This window comes from Apium graveolens, chromosome 6 (assembly GCF_009905375.1).
Source record: "Apium graveolens cultivar Ventura chromosome 6, ASM990537v1, whole genome shotgun sequence".
NCBI lineage: Eukaryota > Viridiplantae > Streptophyta > Magnoliopsida > Apiales > Apiaceae > Apium > Apium graveolens.
In genome coordinates this window covers 113222658-113235980 of record NC_133652.1, presented here as the reverse complement: position 1 = coordinate 113235980, position 13323 = coordinate 113222658, and the positions used below count along the sequence as shown (strand labels likewise).

Sequence of the window (13323 nt, the reverse complement as noted above, 5' to 3'; positions counted from 1 at the left end):
TAGCCTTAAGCTACAGCAAAGATAGACATAAAACATCAGGATCGTCTATTGAACTCGGGGTCTTTATGGTTTGTGGAGCTTGACAGCAAGTACAAACTGTAAAATACTTGAGAAATGCAGGTCATATTCATCACACGCACACATGTATGTGTGTGCCTAACTGCCTGTGATAGATCATGCCAACATATAGTAATTTTATTGAAAAAACAAATATACACAGACTGCACGACAAAGGCAGAAGACTTGGCAGGGGGTGCTATTAATAAGTTTGTCTCTTGTGTTACTGTTATACCATCTGTGAAGCAAGTATAATCACAAGTCCTCGTGCATTATCAACTCAATCATTTTACTTCAGTCACGCACAAATACATTCCAACAAGCAAGTTCTTGTTCCATCAGACTGAAAATAAGATAATGGAACCTTATAATCCTTCTTCCAAGATTGCCCGAATTACGGAACATGGTAGCTTTAATTTTTTAACAGCCAGTTGCAATAGGTAGACATAAGCATGTTTTATTTTCTAATAAACTAATCTCAGTATTATGTTATTATTGGCATATTACGTAGGCAGAGAACCAACAATTTGTGACAATGGGAGATCTCGTAGCAAATGCAGCTTCTCATTTCTACAAATCGAAGAGCTAAGGGATCAAGTGCTAATTTACAAGTTCATAGAAAGCGGAATTCCAGTTCCTCATCATCTCCTTCTTCCTATATGTAAAAGTGTTGCTCATTCTCTTAGTGATCTTAAAGGTGATTAATGAGCTTCTGCTGCTTATTTTCCTGTAAATGTTATTCTTTACAACACGTTTCAGAATTAATGTCTTATTCCTGGACTGTTTGTATTTAGTCGTAAGTTATAGCACGTCGGACAGGATAATTTGGACACATTATGTGATTCAGGTTTGGGATTTGTTGGTGGCTTAGATTGTTGCAACCATAGAAAGAACATGGAACCTGAACCGGGGAGATGCAGGAGAACTGATGGGAAGAAATGGAGGTGTAACAAAGATGTTGCTAGACCAGATCAGAAGTACTGCAAGAGGCATTTGCATCGAGGAGGCAGCCGGTCATCAGCAACAGCAAAACAGCAGCAAAATCCAGGGGAAAAAGGTTTGCCCCCTGAAAGCATGAATTCTATTGCCAAAATCACAGATGCCTTGAACTAATTCATTGTAAGACCCGTGTAATACTGCTTTTGCTGTCTAGTTTGTTAACGACCAATATCATGAATCCTTAGTATACTGAATAGTGTGTTAATCTGCTCCTTGTCATCATGTGCTTAACATTTCTGCCACTACAAAGCAGACTTCCATACTATACTTTCATTTATGCACTTCAACTATGGCGATTGTCAATTATACCACAGAACAATAATTTTTTCTACTTTAATCTATGAGATACCACTCTCTTTTTCTTACAACAAGATGTCATAAATTAAAGTCCAAGACGAGATATGGCATTTGATTAATTGAATTTCTGTAAAAAAAAACACTTTCAAACAAAAAAATAAAGTATGCCAATGGTAATATTCAAATCAGTATTTTTTTTTCTCAATCTAATTGCAGAATGTTAAACTCCAAATTTCCAATTTTGTGAATTCCCCTCCCCCTAAATAATCCATTCAATGACCGACGGCGTGATAATAAAACATTCTTATATTATGAATATGAATACCAATACAATTTAATCAAATGACAAGGAGAAAAAATAGTACAAGTTTCTCAAAAAGGAAAATATACAAATATTAGACTACTGCATTCTTATTCAGTTCAGAATCATCATCATGAATGTACCAAGTGCAGCAGTAATCCATGCCAAATACATTGTATTAACTCCATGTTGAGTAGCTGCTGACATAGCAGGAGCCGGTGCTGGAGATCCCATCTGAGGCAACACTGTTATCGCAAGCTTCATATTTCCAGTGGCACAGTGAGTAGCTTTTGTGCACAAATACCATTTTTTGCCTTCACTTGCAAGAGTAATCCTATCATTTCCGGTGGTGAGAGCGACACTTGTTGCAGACGGTGTACAATTTTGAAAGGAGACTAAATCTGCTCTGTGAACGTTGTGAAGTCCGGGAGAGTACCTAAAAACTGCAAAAAATCAAAATTTGTCAATAATCGTCCTTAGCAACATTAGATCAGTGACAATGATATCTCTCGAAATAATGTGACAAACTAAAAAGGATTAGACATACTGAGATTATCGCCGACATGGAACTCTTTGCTTGCAGCCCAGGTTTTGTAGTCAAAATTGGTTCTCCAGCCATTTTCATCTCCAACTATGAAGTCAGTTGCCAAGGCTGGAGCAACTACTGCTGAAATAAGAGCAAGTGCAACAAAAAAATTAATTGAGGCCATTGTAAAAAATAAAACGAATTGGTGGCGATGGCTCAAATTTAGCTTAAATTTTTAGTTGTGTATGTAGTTTCACTGTGTTAGTGTAGGTTCTATTTATAGGGATTGTGTTGAGAGAGATATTTAGCCGGCTAACGTCGGCATTGCACTTTTAGTGCCATATGGGATAACTTAACTGCAACACTCTTTCCTTGACCTGGTATGATTAATTAAAAAATGGAAGACTCAATAAAATCAGGGAATGAAATTATATATGCAGCATAGTCTAAACTCTGTGCACAGAGAAAGAATCACTAGGAATCTTATAACCTCAAACAACTCCCATGAGGTCATCCTCGGGGCGGGTTTTCTTATTATGGAAACCAAAACACTAGTTATTTTGTTCCGACAAATAGACAATAGTAGTCTACTGATCTCCAAGAGAATGAAAACACAAAAAATTTGATATACGTGATTTCGATGTTGATAGGTGCTTCCAAGTAATGTTGAATAATTTCTTGTCAGCATTTCCGGGTTCCTCGAAATTGAGCTTTTTTCTTTTTGTATATCTATGTATATTATAAAAGCTGAATCCTATCTTATGACAATTTTACCTTTGATGCCCTCCATTTTTTTTTGATATTATCCAAACTTACTTTTCGCAGTCCAAATGTTCGATCTTGATTCTAAAGAATTTTGTTTTGATTTTTGGTTATTTTTTCTTTCAGAATGATGTAGAAGGGGAGATTTATCTCATAAGGTATAGGTCATTCCAACTAATTCTCACTGGTTTTGTGATATTTCATTATTTAAAAATTTACAGAGATACGTTCTACCAAGTGTTTGACCAGTTGCCTTTGAGAAGTGTTGGTGACAAAATTGTCCATTTTATATGGATGAGTATTCATAAGACTTCATGTATGTTTTTCAGAATTTAATTTATCTTTGGTTATTGCATTTGGTAATTGATTTAGAGGGAGATTATTACCTGTATGTTTACATATATATGGTTTTTGGGAGATAGGATTGCCTCCTTTTACATGGAGTAATGTTTTTGGAGGTAAAGTTTGCAACTCGCATGATTATTTGTTACAACAAATGTAATAAGTTGGTAGTTAGCTCCACATTTTTTCTAGAATGTCTTTGTAGATCAACATATTTGCAAGGAGTATAGTAAGGTATTAAGTTGCCTTTGATTATCTATTACTGTAAAAACTTAATACCAGTAATATTTTTTGGGTTTACCCAATAAAGAAAAACAAAGAGTAAAGACTATCCATTAAGGATTCACGCAATGAGCTGTTTAGAACATCTAAGCCATGTGGTCTACATCTCTGTTTCCTTTAATTTATTTACAGTAATAAAGATTTATAGATTATGTACAACATTGCAAGATTATGTTTGTTGATAATGCATATAAATGACCTCAAGTTGAATATTCCATAATAGGTTAAATCTTTAAAGTTGTTTTGGTAATTAGAACCGTAAATGCAACTTACATTTTGTAGGTATGGAGCTTCATGTAAATAAATAAGGGGCTGTGATGGCGACGATTCACCCTGGGGACGAATGCTGTTGCACAACGGTTGCTGCAATGCTCGGTAAATTAAAGTTAAAACTCAAAAGACAAATTAGCTGCCTGCAAGTTTAATGATGGCCTCATACTTCAGAGTTCAGAGCATTAATCATACTTGGTGAATGAATGTATTTGCATTATCTTCTTCCTCTTTTCGTTTTTCTAAGCTAATGCATTTGCATTTGTTAATATGTTTCTGCTACATTTTGCACCATAACAGTATTTTGACGAATTTGTGTACTATAAGCAGTAAGCACATATTGAAGGAAGGAAAATGTTGACACCTTGACATTTTCTTCTCTATAAATCAATTCATTTATATATTTTTGTGTTTTCTAAGTTCACAGCCCCTTGTTACTTTTAGGTTCTGTTCTAAAAGTCACAGATTTTATCATGGTTAATCGTTTTAATATGTTTTGCAGATTCAATTTTATAATCAGATTAATCAATGCACTTTTTTCTTAAATTAATATACTTAGTTTAATAAATAATCATTGTTGTATTTTATTAAGCACATCTGATTAATATTTCGATTATCCAATTAGTCATCGGAAGGCTACTATATCATAAATGTCTATTTTTGCTTTTAGAACAATGGTTTTAGGGATTACTTAATACTCCCTACACCTTATGGTAAATTGGTAAATGTAGTTTTTCAAATTTTTAGATTAAACTAAAAATATCTTTTTAATAAACACATATAGCTGAAAGATGAGAAACTCCACTTAGATATATTAAAAAATACTGGGTATAAGTTGATATTTTATTAGATTTTTTGGTTTGGAAAAAGGTCTTATTAAAATTTTAGAGCCTGTTTAGATTTAAATTAGTTTTTGACATGTTTGTGCACATATAAATTGTTCAGTTTAAATCTAAACGTTAGGAAAAATAAATAATTGCTCTATTAATAATCTACTATTCAAGCTTATTTACAAAAATTTTTCTGTTTTATTCGATTCTCTTTTTCTGTTTTATTTGTGTACCACCGACAACCAAATATACAGTAGAGATACAGATCAGATATGATGGCCTTTCTTCAAAAGATTATATAGCTAACATTCTCTTATAGAATTTCATCAAAATGATTGCTAATATAGAATAATTATTATATTTAAATATAATAAAATGTTTAATAATTAAAATTTGAAAAAAATAATTGATTTTAAATTTGATTTTACTGTGAAATAATTTTGCACAAATGTGATTTTAACCACTTTAAATTATTTTATCAAATTTCAATAATTTTTTAAATAAAAAAATTGTGCAACTTCGTTTTTAATTTGATAATTAAATTTTGTAACTATATATGATGAAAATTTAAATAAATTATGTATTTTCTTGATGGATGGCCACCCTAGATATGATTATTAAAAAAAGTATTGTTATCTTTAAATCTTTAAATAATACAAAGCTACATTTTATGGAAATCAAGATATCGCGTCGAGAAGTGCTCACAATAAAAAATTGAGCTCTTCGCACATACAAGAAGACATTATCATTGATTTTAAAATGCTATGATATTTATGATTACTTATTTTTCATTTCATTTTTTTTAATTATTGTACTTAACCCACATCCGCTACTCTTCAGATGTGCGCACTGGCTAAACCCGTTTAAGTGACAGGCTGTCAGACTCTGACTTAAGAGGCATAATCATAAATTCTCCTTCCGTGAGATTCGAACGTGTGACCAAGAAGATAATTATCCATATTTAACCAACTGATACAATTGTGGGCTTCATTTCATTCTTATAAATGGTTGAATTATCTATTATAACTTAAGATAATATATTATGCTTATTGGTTTTGAACATGATAATGACACATATCTTAAAATATAATACATATAGTTAAAACCAAAATATTTTTATTTTTCACATTAAAAACATAAATATTTTTTATAATGACAATTACGGTTATTTATAGTTAAAAAAAGAACATTAAAAACAATACACATTTTGAACGATCGCAAATCTAATATAACCGAAAAAAATCAATATAACATTTAAAATTATTGTTACTTTTTTGAAACTCAAATTATGAACACAATACAAATGTATTCTGATTGAGATCTAATAAAAAGTCGAGGATAATTTATTTCTTAAATCTTCGTAGACATATAAGCATTTCAATATATATGCCTAACAAACTTCATTTATAAATACTCTTTCTCAAAGAGTATGACCTATTTTATTTACGATAATAATGATAATTTAAATTGTATGTGGTGCAATGCTAACTTAATACATAATAAAATTAGAAGAAGTAGTCTTAATCAAATATTTACTATCTTTCTTGATTTCATTATAATGGTCATCATCATACAAAATAAATTTTCAATTAAAAGAAATTTGGTTCAAAGTCGAGATATCGTCGATGCAGAGAAATCTTCGTAAAAAATTAAGCTCTTAATTATAAGAGGAGATATTGCACTGATTTTATAAATTATAATGCTCATACTTTTTTATTTTATTTTTAGAAATGATTGAATAATATATTATAGTTAAAGATTTTGCTTTGTTTTTGGAGGAGATAATGATTTTGATTTACATTCCTCGAAATTGGAATTGAAATGTTTTTTTACATATTTCATTAGATACATTTTTGAATAATAACTATGATTAAATTTAATCAGCTATCTTCAAAAAAAGAAAATGATATACCAATTATTTCACTAACCTTGATGTAATATACCAAACAACATTATAAAAAAAAATTACATCTTATACATAGAACAATAACAAAAAATATTCAACATTTAACGTAATGAAGACAATTTTGAAAAATATGTAAAAATTATAATAAATAATGAAAATATAAAATAAATGGCTATCGAACAATATCACATTTTTAAAAAGAATATAATTGTATCAAAATTAAATTTAGAAAAAAATATGATATAAAATAAAATAAAATAAAATAAGAGAGACTGACGATGCCGAAAAAATATACCGAAAAAATCTCTAACATATTGTCCCAAAATATATAAAAGAATTACATATCCGGTAATACAATCACTAACATTTCAAATTATTATTTTTAATTAATTTTATTTCTTTGATCAAAGTAAAAAATATAATTTAAATAATTACAAAAAATCTTATATATGATATAAAATATAAAAGCAAAAATTTGGCAAGTAACGCGGGCAAATATCCTAGTGATGATATTATACCAAAGAAAATTAACTTTTTTAATTCTTCCAAGTCTGAATTTTCTTATTAGTGATAATATACAAAGTTTTAAATTGTAATTTGTTAGAGTTTAAAGTGTATGATATAATAAATATTATAATCTTAATTCGGTTTAATGAAAATGACAACATTACGTGAACGTTGGTTCCAGTTGAATTGATTGATCTGTCAATGCAGAAATTTGTCATCTGGTTACAAGAAACAAGTCGTCGGTCGAAATCACGTCTTGTAATGTTGTTAATCTAGTGAGGGCCTAACTTTTACAACTAGTGGTGAAGTTTAATTAGTTAGTTAAGGACAATTACTTGGTTAGTTTCTGCCCTCTGCACTTAGATTAATCCATTTTAATCTCCAACTTTAGACTTAATATTATTATGAGCAAGTTGTTGTACTACAAATTCAAATTATCTGTATATAAGGAGGGAGTTCCCATCTATATATCATTGTTTCACAACCTTTGCGTATTAAGCTAAACCCTCAAGAGTAGCCTTGGAACCATGCAAAGCCTTTTGTGCATCTTGGCTATCATTTTTGTCAATGTTCAACTAATCAAAGGCCTCACCGTGGAGCTTATTCACCGACACTCACCTCAATCTCCCTTTTATAATGCCTCTGCTACTCCAGAGGACTTGTCGATTGAGGCTGTAAGTCACTCGCTCGCTCGTTATAGAAACTACTTCAACCAAAATAAACTCCAGTCTACTGTCATCCCAAACGGTGGGAATTACTTACTGAAGATTGCGGTAGGAACTCCACCAGTCGAACAATTTGCTGTCCTTGACACAGGCAGTGACCTTATATAGATACAGTGTGAGCTTTGTACCAGTTGTTACGAACAAGATGCCCCTTTTTTTGATCCATCTCAATCATACACTTACTCCAACAATGTTTCATGTACTTCAGATGCTTGTAGTGCACTTCCTACAAGGAAATGTGGCGAGACAAACAACCAATGCTTGTATGATTACCAATATGGAGATAAATCGTATACAGATGGAGAATTAGCCACCGATACTTTCACTTTTGATGGCCAAACAGAGACGGAGTTTCCAGGCACTATTTTTGGCTGCGGTCACATGAATGCTGGGGCTTTTACTCATGGCTCGGGAGTAGTTGGTCTGGGCCAAGGGGCTTTATCACTCAATTCTCAACTATCAAACACAATTCACAACAAGTTCTCTTACTGTTTAGTACCCAGAATTTCGGGGTTAAATAGCAAACGAAAATTTGGGGAGGATGCTGATACAGCATCAGCTGCTAATGCTGTTTCGACTCCAATGCTATCTCATGAGAGTAACTATTATTATCTAAAGCTTGAAGCTGTTACAGTCGGAGGAAATACAATACAGAACCAGATCACTGAAGGAGGAAATATTATCATTGATTCCGGAACTACACTTAATATGTTGAACCCAGGGCTGTATAGTGATTTGGAAGAAGCAGTACGTGCGATGGTTGGTCTTAACTCCGTTCAACATCCAGCTCAATCTTACAATTTATGTTACGAAATGGAATCGCTAACAAAAGCCTTTGAGGGCAAATGTTATCTTGAATAAGATCAACATATTCAAACTTGGAGGTTATGGTTTGAGTTGCTTATCTATGACACCTTCGGATGATGGTGTAGACATATATGGCAACCAAGCTCAAATTAACTTCCAAATTGAGTATGATCTTGGTGCAAACAACTCTTTTGCACCTGCAGATTGTACCTGATAACTCCCGGTGGCGGGGCTGCTCCTTCGACGTCGTGCCTGAATCTTTCGCCGCGGTGGTGGTGTAGCTGTTGTGGGGCTCCTACAAAAAAACACCGGAAGGGGGTTTGGATCCCGCGGCGCCTCCGGTGTGAGAGTAAGAACTCGCTTTTGGGAAAGATGAAGATAGAAAGGAAAGCAAGGTGGCTGTGTGTGTATATGAGTGTAAGAGAGTGATTAACCCCAAAGCCTTCCCTTCTTGAGCTATTTATAGCCAAGGGTAGGGTTTTGGGGTTGGTACCTTTTAATCGTAGTCGTTGGTTCTAGTAGCGGAGGACACTTGGCTGGAGTGGATGCTCTACACGTGTCGGGACGAGACTGGTTGGGGAATGTTATGAGAATCTTCTGACACGTGCCTTGATTATTCCCATGATTGATGGGTGACAGTTGTCTCTATCATGCGTTTTGGCATGTGCCCCTCGTGCTAGGACCTCTCAAGGTTTGGCTTGCGGGACTGGGCTAAGACTAGTGGTGTGCAGGACTGGATCGAGTTAGGAGTCCGGGTCTGGCCCTTGCAGGAGCTACATGTACTATCATGTGCCCCAACTCCTTTATGCAGATTTTATGGATGGGGGAGTAAGGTTGGTTTTGTTTAGAGGATTTGAGCTTTGCTTGCCCCCCAGTCCGGATTTTGTTGAGTTAAGCCAATCAGAACTAAGGTTTGTTTTCTTTAGAAGAAATTGAGCTTTGTTTTACTCTCAGTCTGGATTGCGTTGAGTTCAGCCAATCGGGACTAAGTTTGGTTGTCTTAGAAGAATTTGAGCTTTGCTTGCCCCCAGTCCGGATTGAGTTGAGTTCAGCCAATCAGGACTAAGGTTGGTTTTCTTTAGAAGAATTTGAGTTTTGCTTGCCCCCCGGTCCGGATTGCCTTGAGTCAATCAGGACTAAGGTTGGTTATCTTTAGAAGAATTTGAGCTTTGTTTTGCCCTCAGTCCGGATTGTGTTGAGATCAGCCAATCCGGACTAAGGTGGTTGTCTTAGAAGAATTTGAGCTTTGCTTGCCGCCCAATCCGGATTGAGTTGAGTTCAGCCAATCAGGATTAAGGTTGGTTGTCTTTAGAAGAATTTGAGTTTTTCTTGCCCCCCAGTCCGGATTTCCTTGAGTCAATCAGGACTAGGGTTGGCTGTCTTTAGAAGAATTTGAGTTTTGTTTGCCCCCCAGTCCGGATTGTGTTGAGTTCAGCCAATCAGGACTAAGGTTTGTTGTCGCTAGAAGAACTTGAGCTTTGCTTGCCCCAAGTCCCGATTGAGTTGAGTTCAGCCAATCATGACGAAGGTTGGTTGTCTTTAGAAGAATTTGAGCTTTTCTTGCCCCCCAGTCCAGATTGCATTGAGTTTAGTTAATCAGGACTAAGGTTGGTTGTCTTTAGAAGAATTTGATCTTTGATTGCCCCCCAGTCCGGATTGAGTTGAGTTCAGCCAATCAGGACTAATGTTGGTTGTCTTTAGAACAATTTAAGCATTGTTTGCCTCTTAGTCCGGATTGCCTTGAGTTCGGTCAATCAAGGGATTGCATTGACTCAATCAGGACTAAGGTTGGTTGTCTTTATAAGAATTCGAGCTTTATTTGGCACTCGGTCCGGATTGCGTTGAGTTCAGCCAACCAGGACTAAGGTTGGTTATCTTAGAAGAATTTAAGCTTTGCTTGCCCCCTAGTCCGGATTTCCTTGAGTTCAGTCAATCAGGGGATTGCTTTGAGTCAATCAGGACTAAGGTTGGTTGTCTTTAGAAGAATTTGAGCTTTACTTGGCCCTCAGTCCGTATTGCGTTGAGTTCAGCCAATCAGGACTAAGGTTGGTTGTCTTAGAAGAATTTGAGCTTTGCTTGCCCCCCAGTCCGGACTGGAAGTTGAAACGACTTCGAGTTTTCCCACCAAATGATTTGAATTATTACAGCTGTCTTTTTTCAAAAGACGTGCCATAATAATTATCTGTAGTTATTACTGCATGTATATATATATATATCATTATGTATATACGCATTCTGGATGGGCGACGGAGATTTGGCCACGTGGTTTGGCCCCTTGGTATTCATACCGCCTACAAAAAGGCCTCCCCTTCCCTTTCTTTTGTCTTTTACCTTTCTGCGATTTTTCTATCGATTTCTTCTTCTTGTTTTTATCATTTTCTTCCAGGTTTCTTCTCTGCTTTGTTGACAAGAGTCTTGGGTGTTTGCGATCTTTGTTTGGTCATCCCCAATCGCTCCATATTATCTGTTCTTGTAAGATTTCTTCTATTTATTATTTTGTCTACGTTTCTTCCTCCATCAGTTGTGCCATGGATCTTCTCTGTTGTTGTTTTGATGTGTGTTTCGCGTTTATGTTTTTGGTTTTGGTTGATGTTGTTTGTATGTACATATATATCTATGACTGTATATCTCTTTTTTGGTAGGTTTTTGGTGTTTGATTTTGTTTTGCCATGTTTCTGGGATTAGGGTTTGTAGGTGAGTCCGGACTTGAATATAGAGTCCGGACTTGTTGCTTTGTATTTGGTTTTGTTGTTTATGGATGGTTTTAAATTGAGTCCGGACTGAACTCTTGGTGTTTTTGGGTATAGTTTGGACTTTTTGTTTGAGATTTTTGTGTTTTTTGGTTGGGGGTATATTTTGTTTCTTGGGTCCGGCCCTCCGGACTGGCTTGGAAAATTTTAATAAAATTGGACGTAGGGTAGTCCGGACCATGTAGGTTTCAAGATAAATAAACTGTAGTGATTTAGACTAACCTTTATCATTTATTTTAGGTATATGGTCTAGACTAAGGCTCGTGCGAAAGTTTACATCTCCTGCTATCTGGGCCCTCAGATTCTGATTCAGATTCATCCACTAACTCCGAGCGCATTGAGATGGGGAAGAAGGCATCCACTTCGGATGCCAACGCCATTACTAAACTGACTATAGGAAAGATATCCCCTAGGAAGGTGCCCTGTACTCCGGAGGGGTTGTGGGTTGTTGTTCCAAATTAATTCATAACTAAAAGTGAGGAAATAGAGAACAACTGGTATTTTAGGAGTATTAGGTCCGTATATGCTAGGGCAACCGAACGCCGGTTCGGGGCCGTATGATCAGGTTGAGTTTGACAGGAGGTTTGCGGGGAGTATAGTTTCCAAGGAACCGTACGAGTTGAAGGATGAGTATACCGCGTTGGATCACGCGGCCCAAGATCCTTTAAACCGGGCTGCTTTCCAGCTGGATCCCCAGATTCAGTGGAGATGGCCTGAGCCCGGGGAGAGGATTTATCATAGGCCATCCGATGGTTTCGTTCTGGTGTGGCTGGAGCATTTGCGGTCCGGGTGGAATCCCCATTGGCATGTGTTCTTGAAGCACATATGCAAGTATGAGTATCAGTTGTCTCCGATGCAGATTACTCATAACGGCATAAAGTGGATGACGTGGTTTATTGCCTGCTGTAACCAGTTCAAGGTGCAACCCACCTTTAGGTTGTGGCACCATATGTTCATCTTAGTAAGGTCTAGTCAGATGCTACTGTACGAGCTTCGATTCCGGGATGCGGAGTGCGGTTATGGTTCTTCTTACAGACCGGTTATCCAGCAGTCCTCACTGAAGCATTGGAATGGGGGGTTGATAATTCTGAAGGGTTTGGATTCGCAGTATCTTCCTCATATTGCTGCTGAGGAAGTCCGGACTAGGTTCCCTAGGTCTGTGCTCCGGGGAGATGCTATCCGGTTAGTTTTTTCTTTTGTGAATGTTTGGGTTTTCAGCTAACCCGAGATACTTTTATGATGCACAGAACTATGCATAGGCTAGGGTGTAAGTGTTTTGTTTGTACTCCGGACTATGTTTTGTTTTTTTTTCTTATGTTATGTCTTTGTGAAGTACTTGTGCTTATGTTTTTGCTTGTTTGTTCTTTGGCAGGTTTACCTCACTATAATCCGGACATCACTACTAGAAAAAAGGCCTTAGACATCAGTTGTGGACTGATGTCTTTTAAAAATCAAACCGATGTCTTTTTATTTTTTTTAGTTTGAAAATTGGGACAAGGCCCGTGTTTGTTTAGGAGGGGAATAAAAATTAAGGGGGAAAGTTATGGGGGGAACTAAAACCAAAATATTTGGCTTAAGGCGGGGAAAAAAAGAGGGGTCTCGCGCTTACTTTTTTTTTAATCTTGTCCTAGACATTGTTTTCAAAGAAAACTGATGTCCGAAAAATATAATGACATCGGTTCTTGTTTAAGTGATGTAAAAAGTAGATTTAACATCGGTGGTTTTCTTAACCGATGTCTAAGGTGCGATGTCTAATCCTGTTTTTCTAGTAGTGCATGTCGTCATCTGCGTATAGTGATGCTTTGAAGAAGCTGGGAACTGTCTTCAAATTGACGAAGAAGGCTTCTGTTGTGGGTTCCGGATCTAACCCTCCCCCAGAGGAGGGATCTTAAAGTAATGCTATTTCTAGACCGGAGTCTGGGGAACAGCAGAGGGGTCCGGAGAGGGAAGTTGGGGTGGAGG

The 13323-nt window shown here is 35.9% G+C and overlaps 3 protein-coding genes and 1 long non-coding RNA gene across 4 annotated transcripts; 3 read left to right on the top strand and 1 right to left on the bottom strand.

Moving 5' to 3' along the window:
* Positions 1-293: 293 nt before the first annotated feature.
* LOC141667922 (growth-regulating factor 12-like) lies at positions 294-1245 on the top strand. Its single transcript, XM_074474565.1, has 3 exons — positions 294-463; positions 569-754; positions 905-1245. Exons 1-3 carry the CDS (start codon positions 415-417, stop codon positions 1168-1170), a joined length of 501 nt encoding a protein of 166 aa, XP_074330666.1. The 5' UTR covers positions 294-414; the 3' UTR covers positions 1171-1245.
* Positions 1246-1729: 484 nt separating this feature from the next.
* Positions 1730-2538, bottom strand: LOC141668394 (blue copper protein 1a-like). The gene is made up of 2 exons (XM_074475271.1): positions 2202-2538; positions 1730-2097 (listed from the first exon to the last, which is right to left on the bottom strand). The coding sequence occupies exons 1-2, from the start codon at positions 2362-2364 to the stop codon at positions 1769-1771; spliced, it is 492 nt and encodes a 163-aa protein (XP_074331372.1). The 5' UTR covers positions 2365-2538; the 3' UTR covers positions 1730-1768.
* Positions 2539-2791: 253 nt separating this feature from the next.
* On the top strand, positions 2792-4148 carry LOC141668395 (uncharacterized). The gene is made up of 2 exons (XR_012553048.1): positions 2792-3100; positions 3849-4148. It is a non-coding gene; the product is annotated as an uncharacterized LOC141668395 (long non-coding RNA).
* A 3458-nt stretch (positions 4149-7606) lies between these two features.
* On the top strand, positions 7607-8665 carry LOC141665398 (aspartic proteinase CDR1-like). Its single transcript, XM_074471385.1, has 2 exons — positions 7607-7895; positions 8013-8665. The coding sequence occupies exons 1-2, from the start codon at positions 7607-7609 to the stop codon at positions 8663-8665; spliced, it is 942 nt and encodes a 313-aa protein (XP_074327486.1).
* The last annotated feature ends 4658 nt before the right edge of the window (positions 8666-13323 follow it).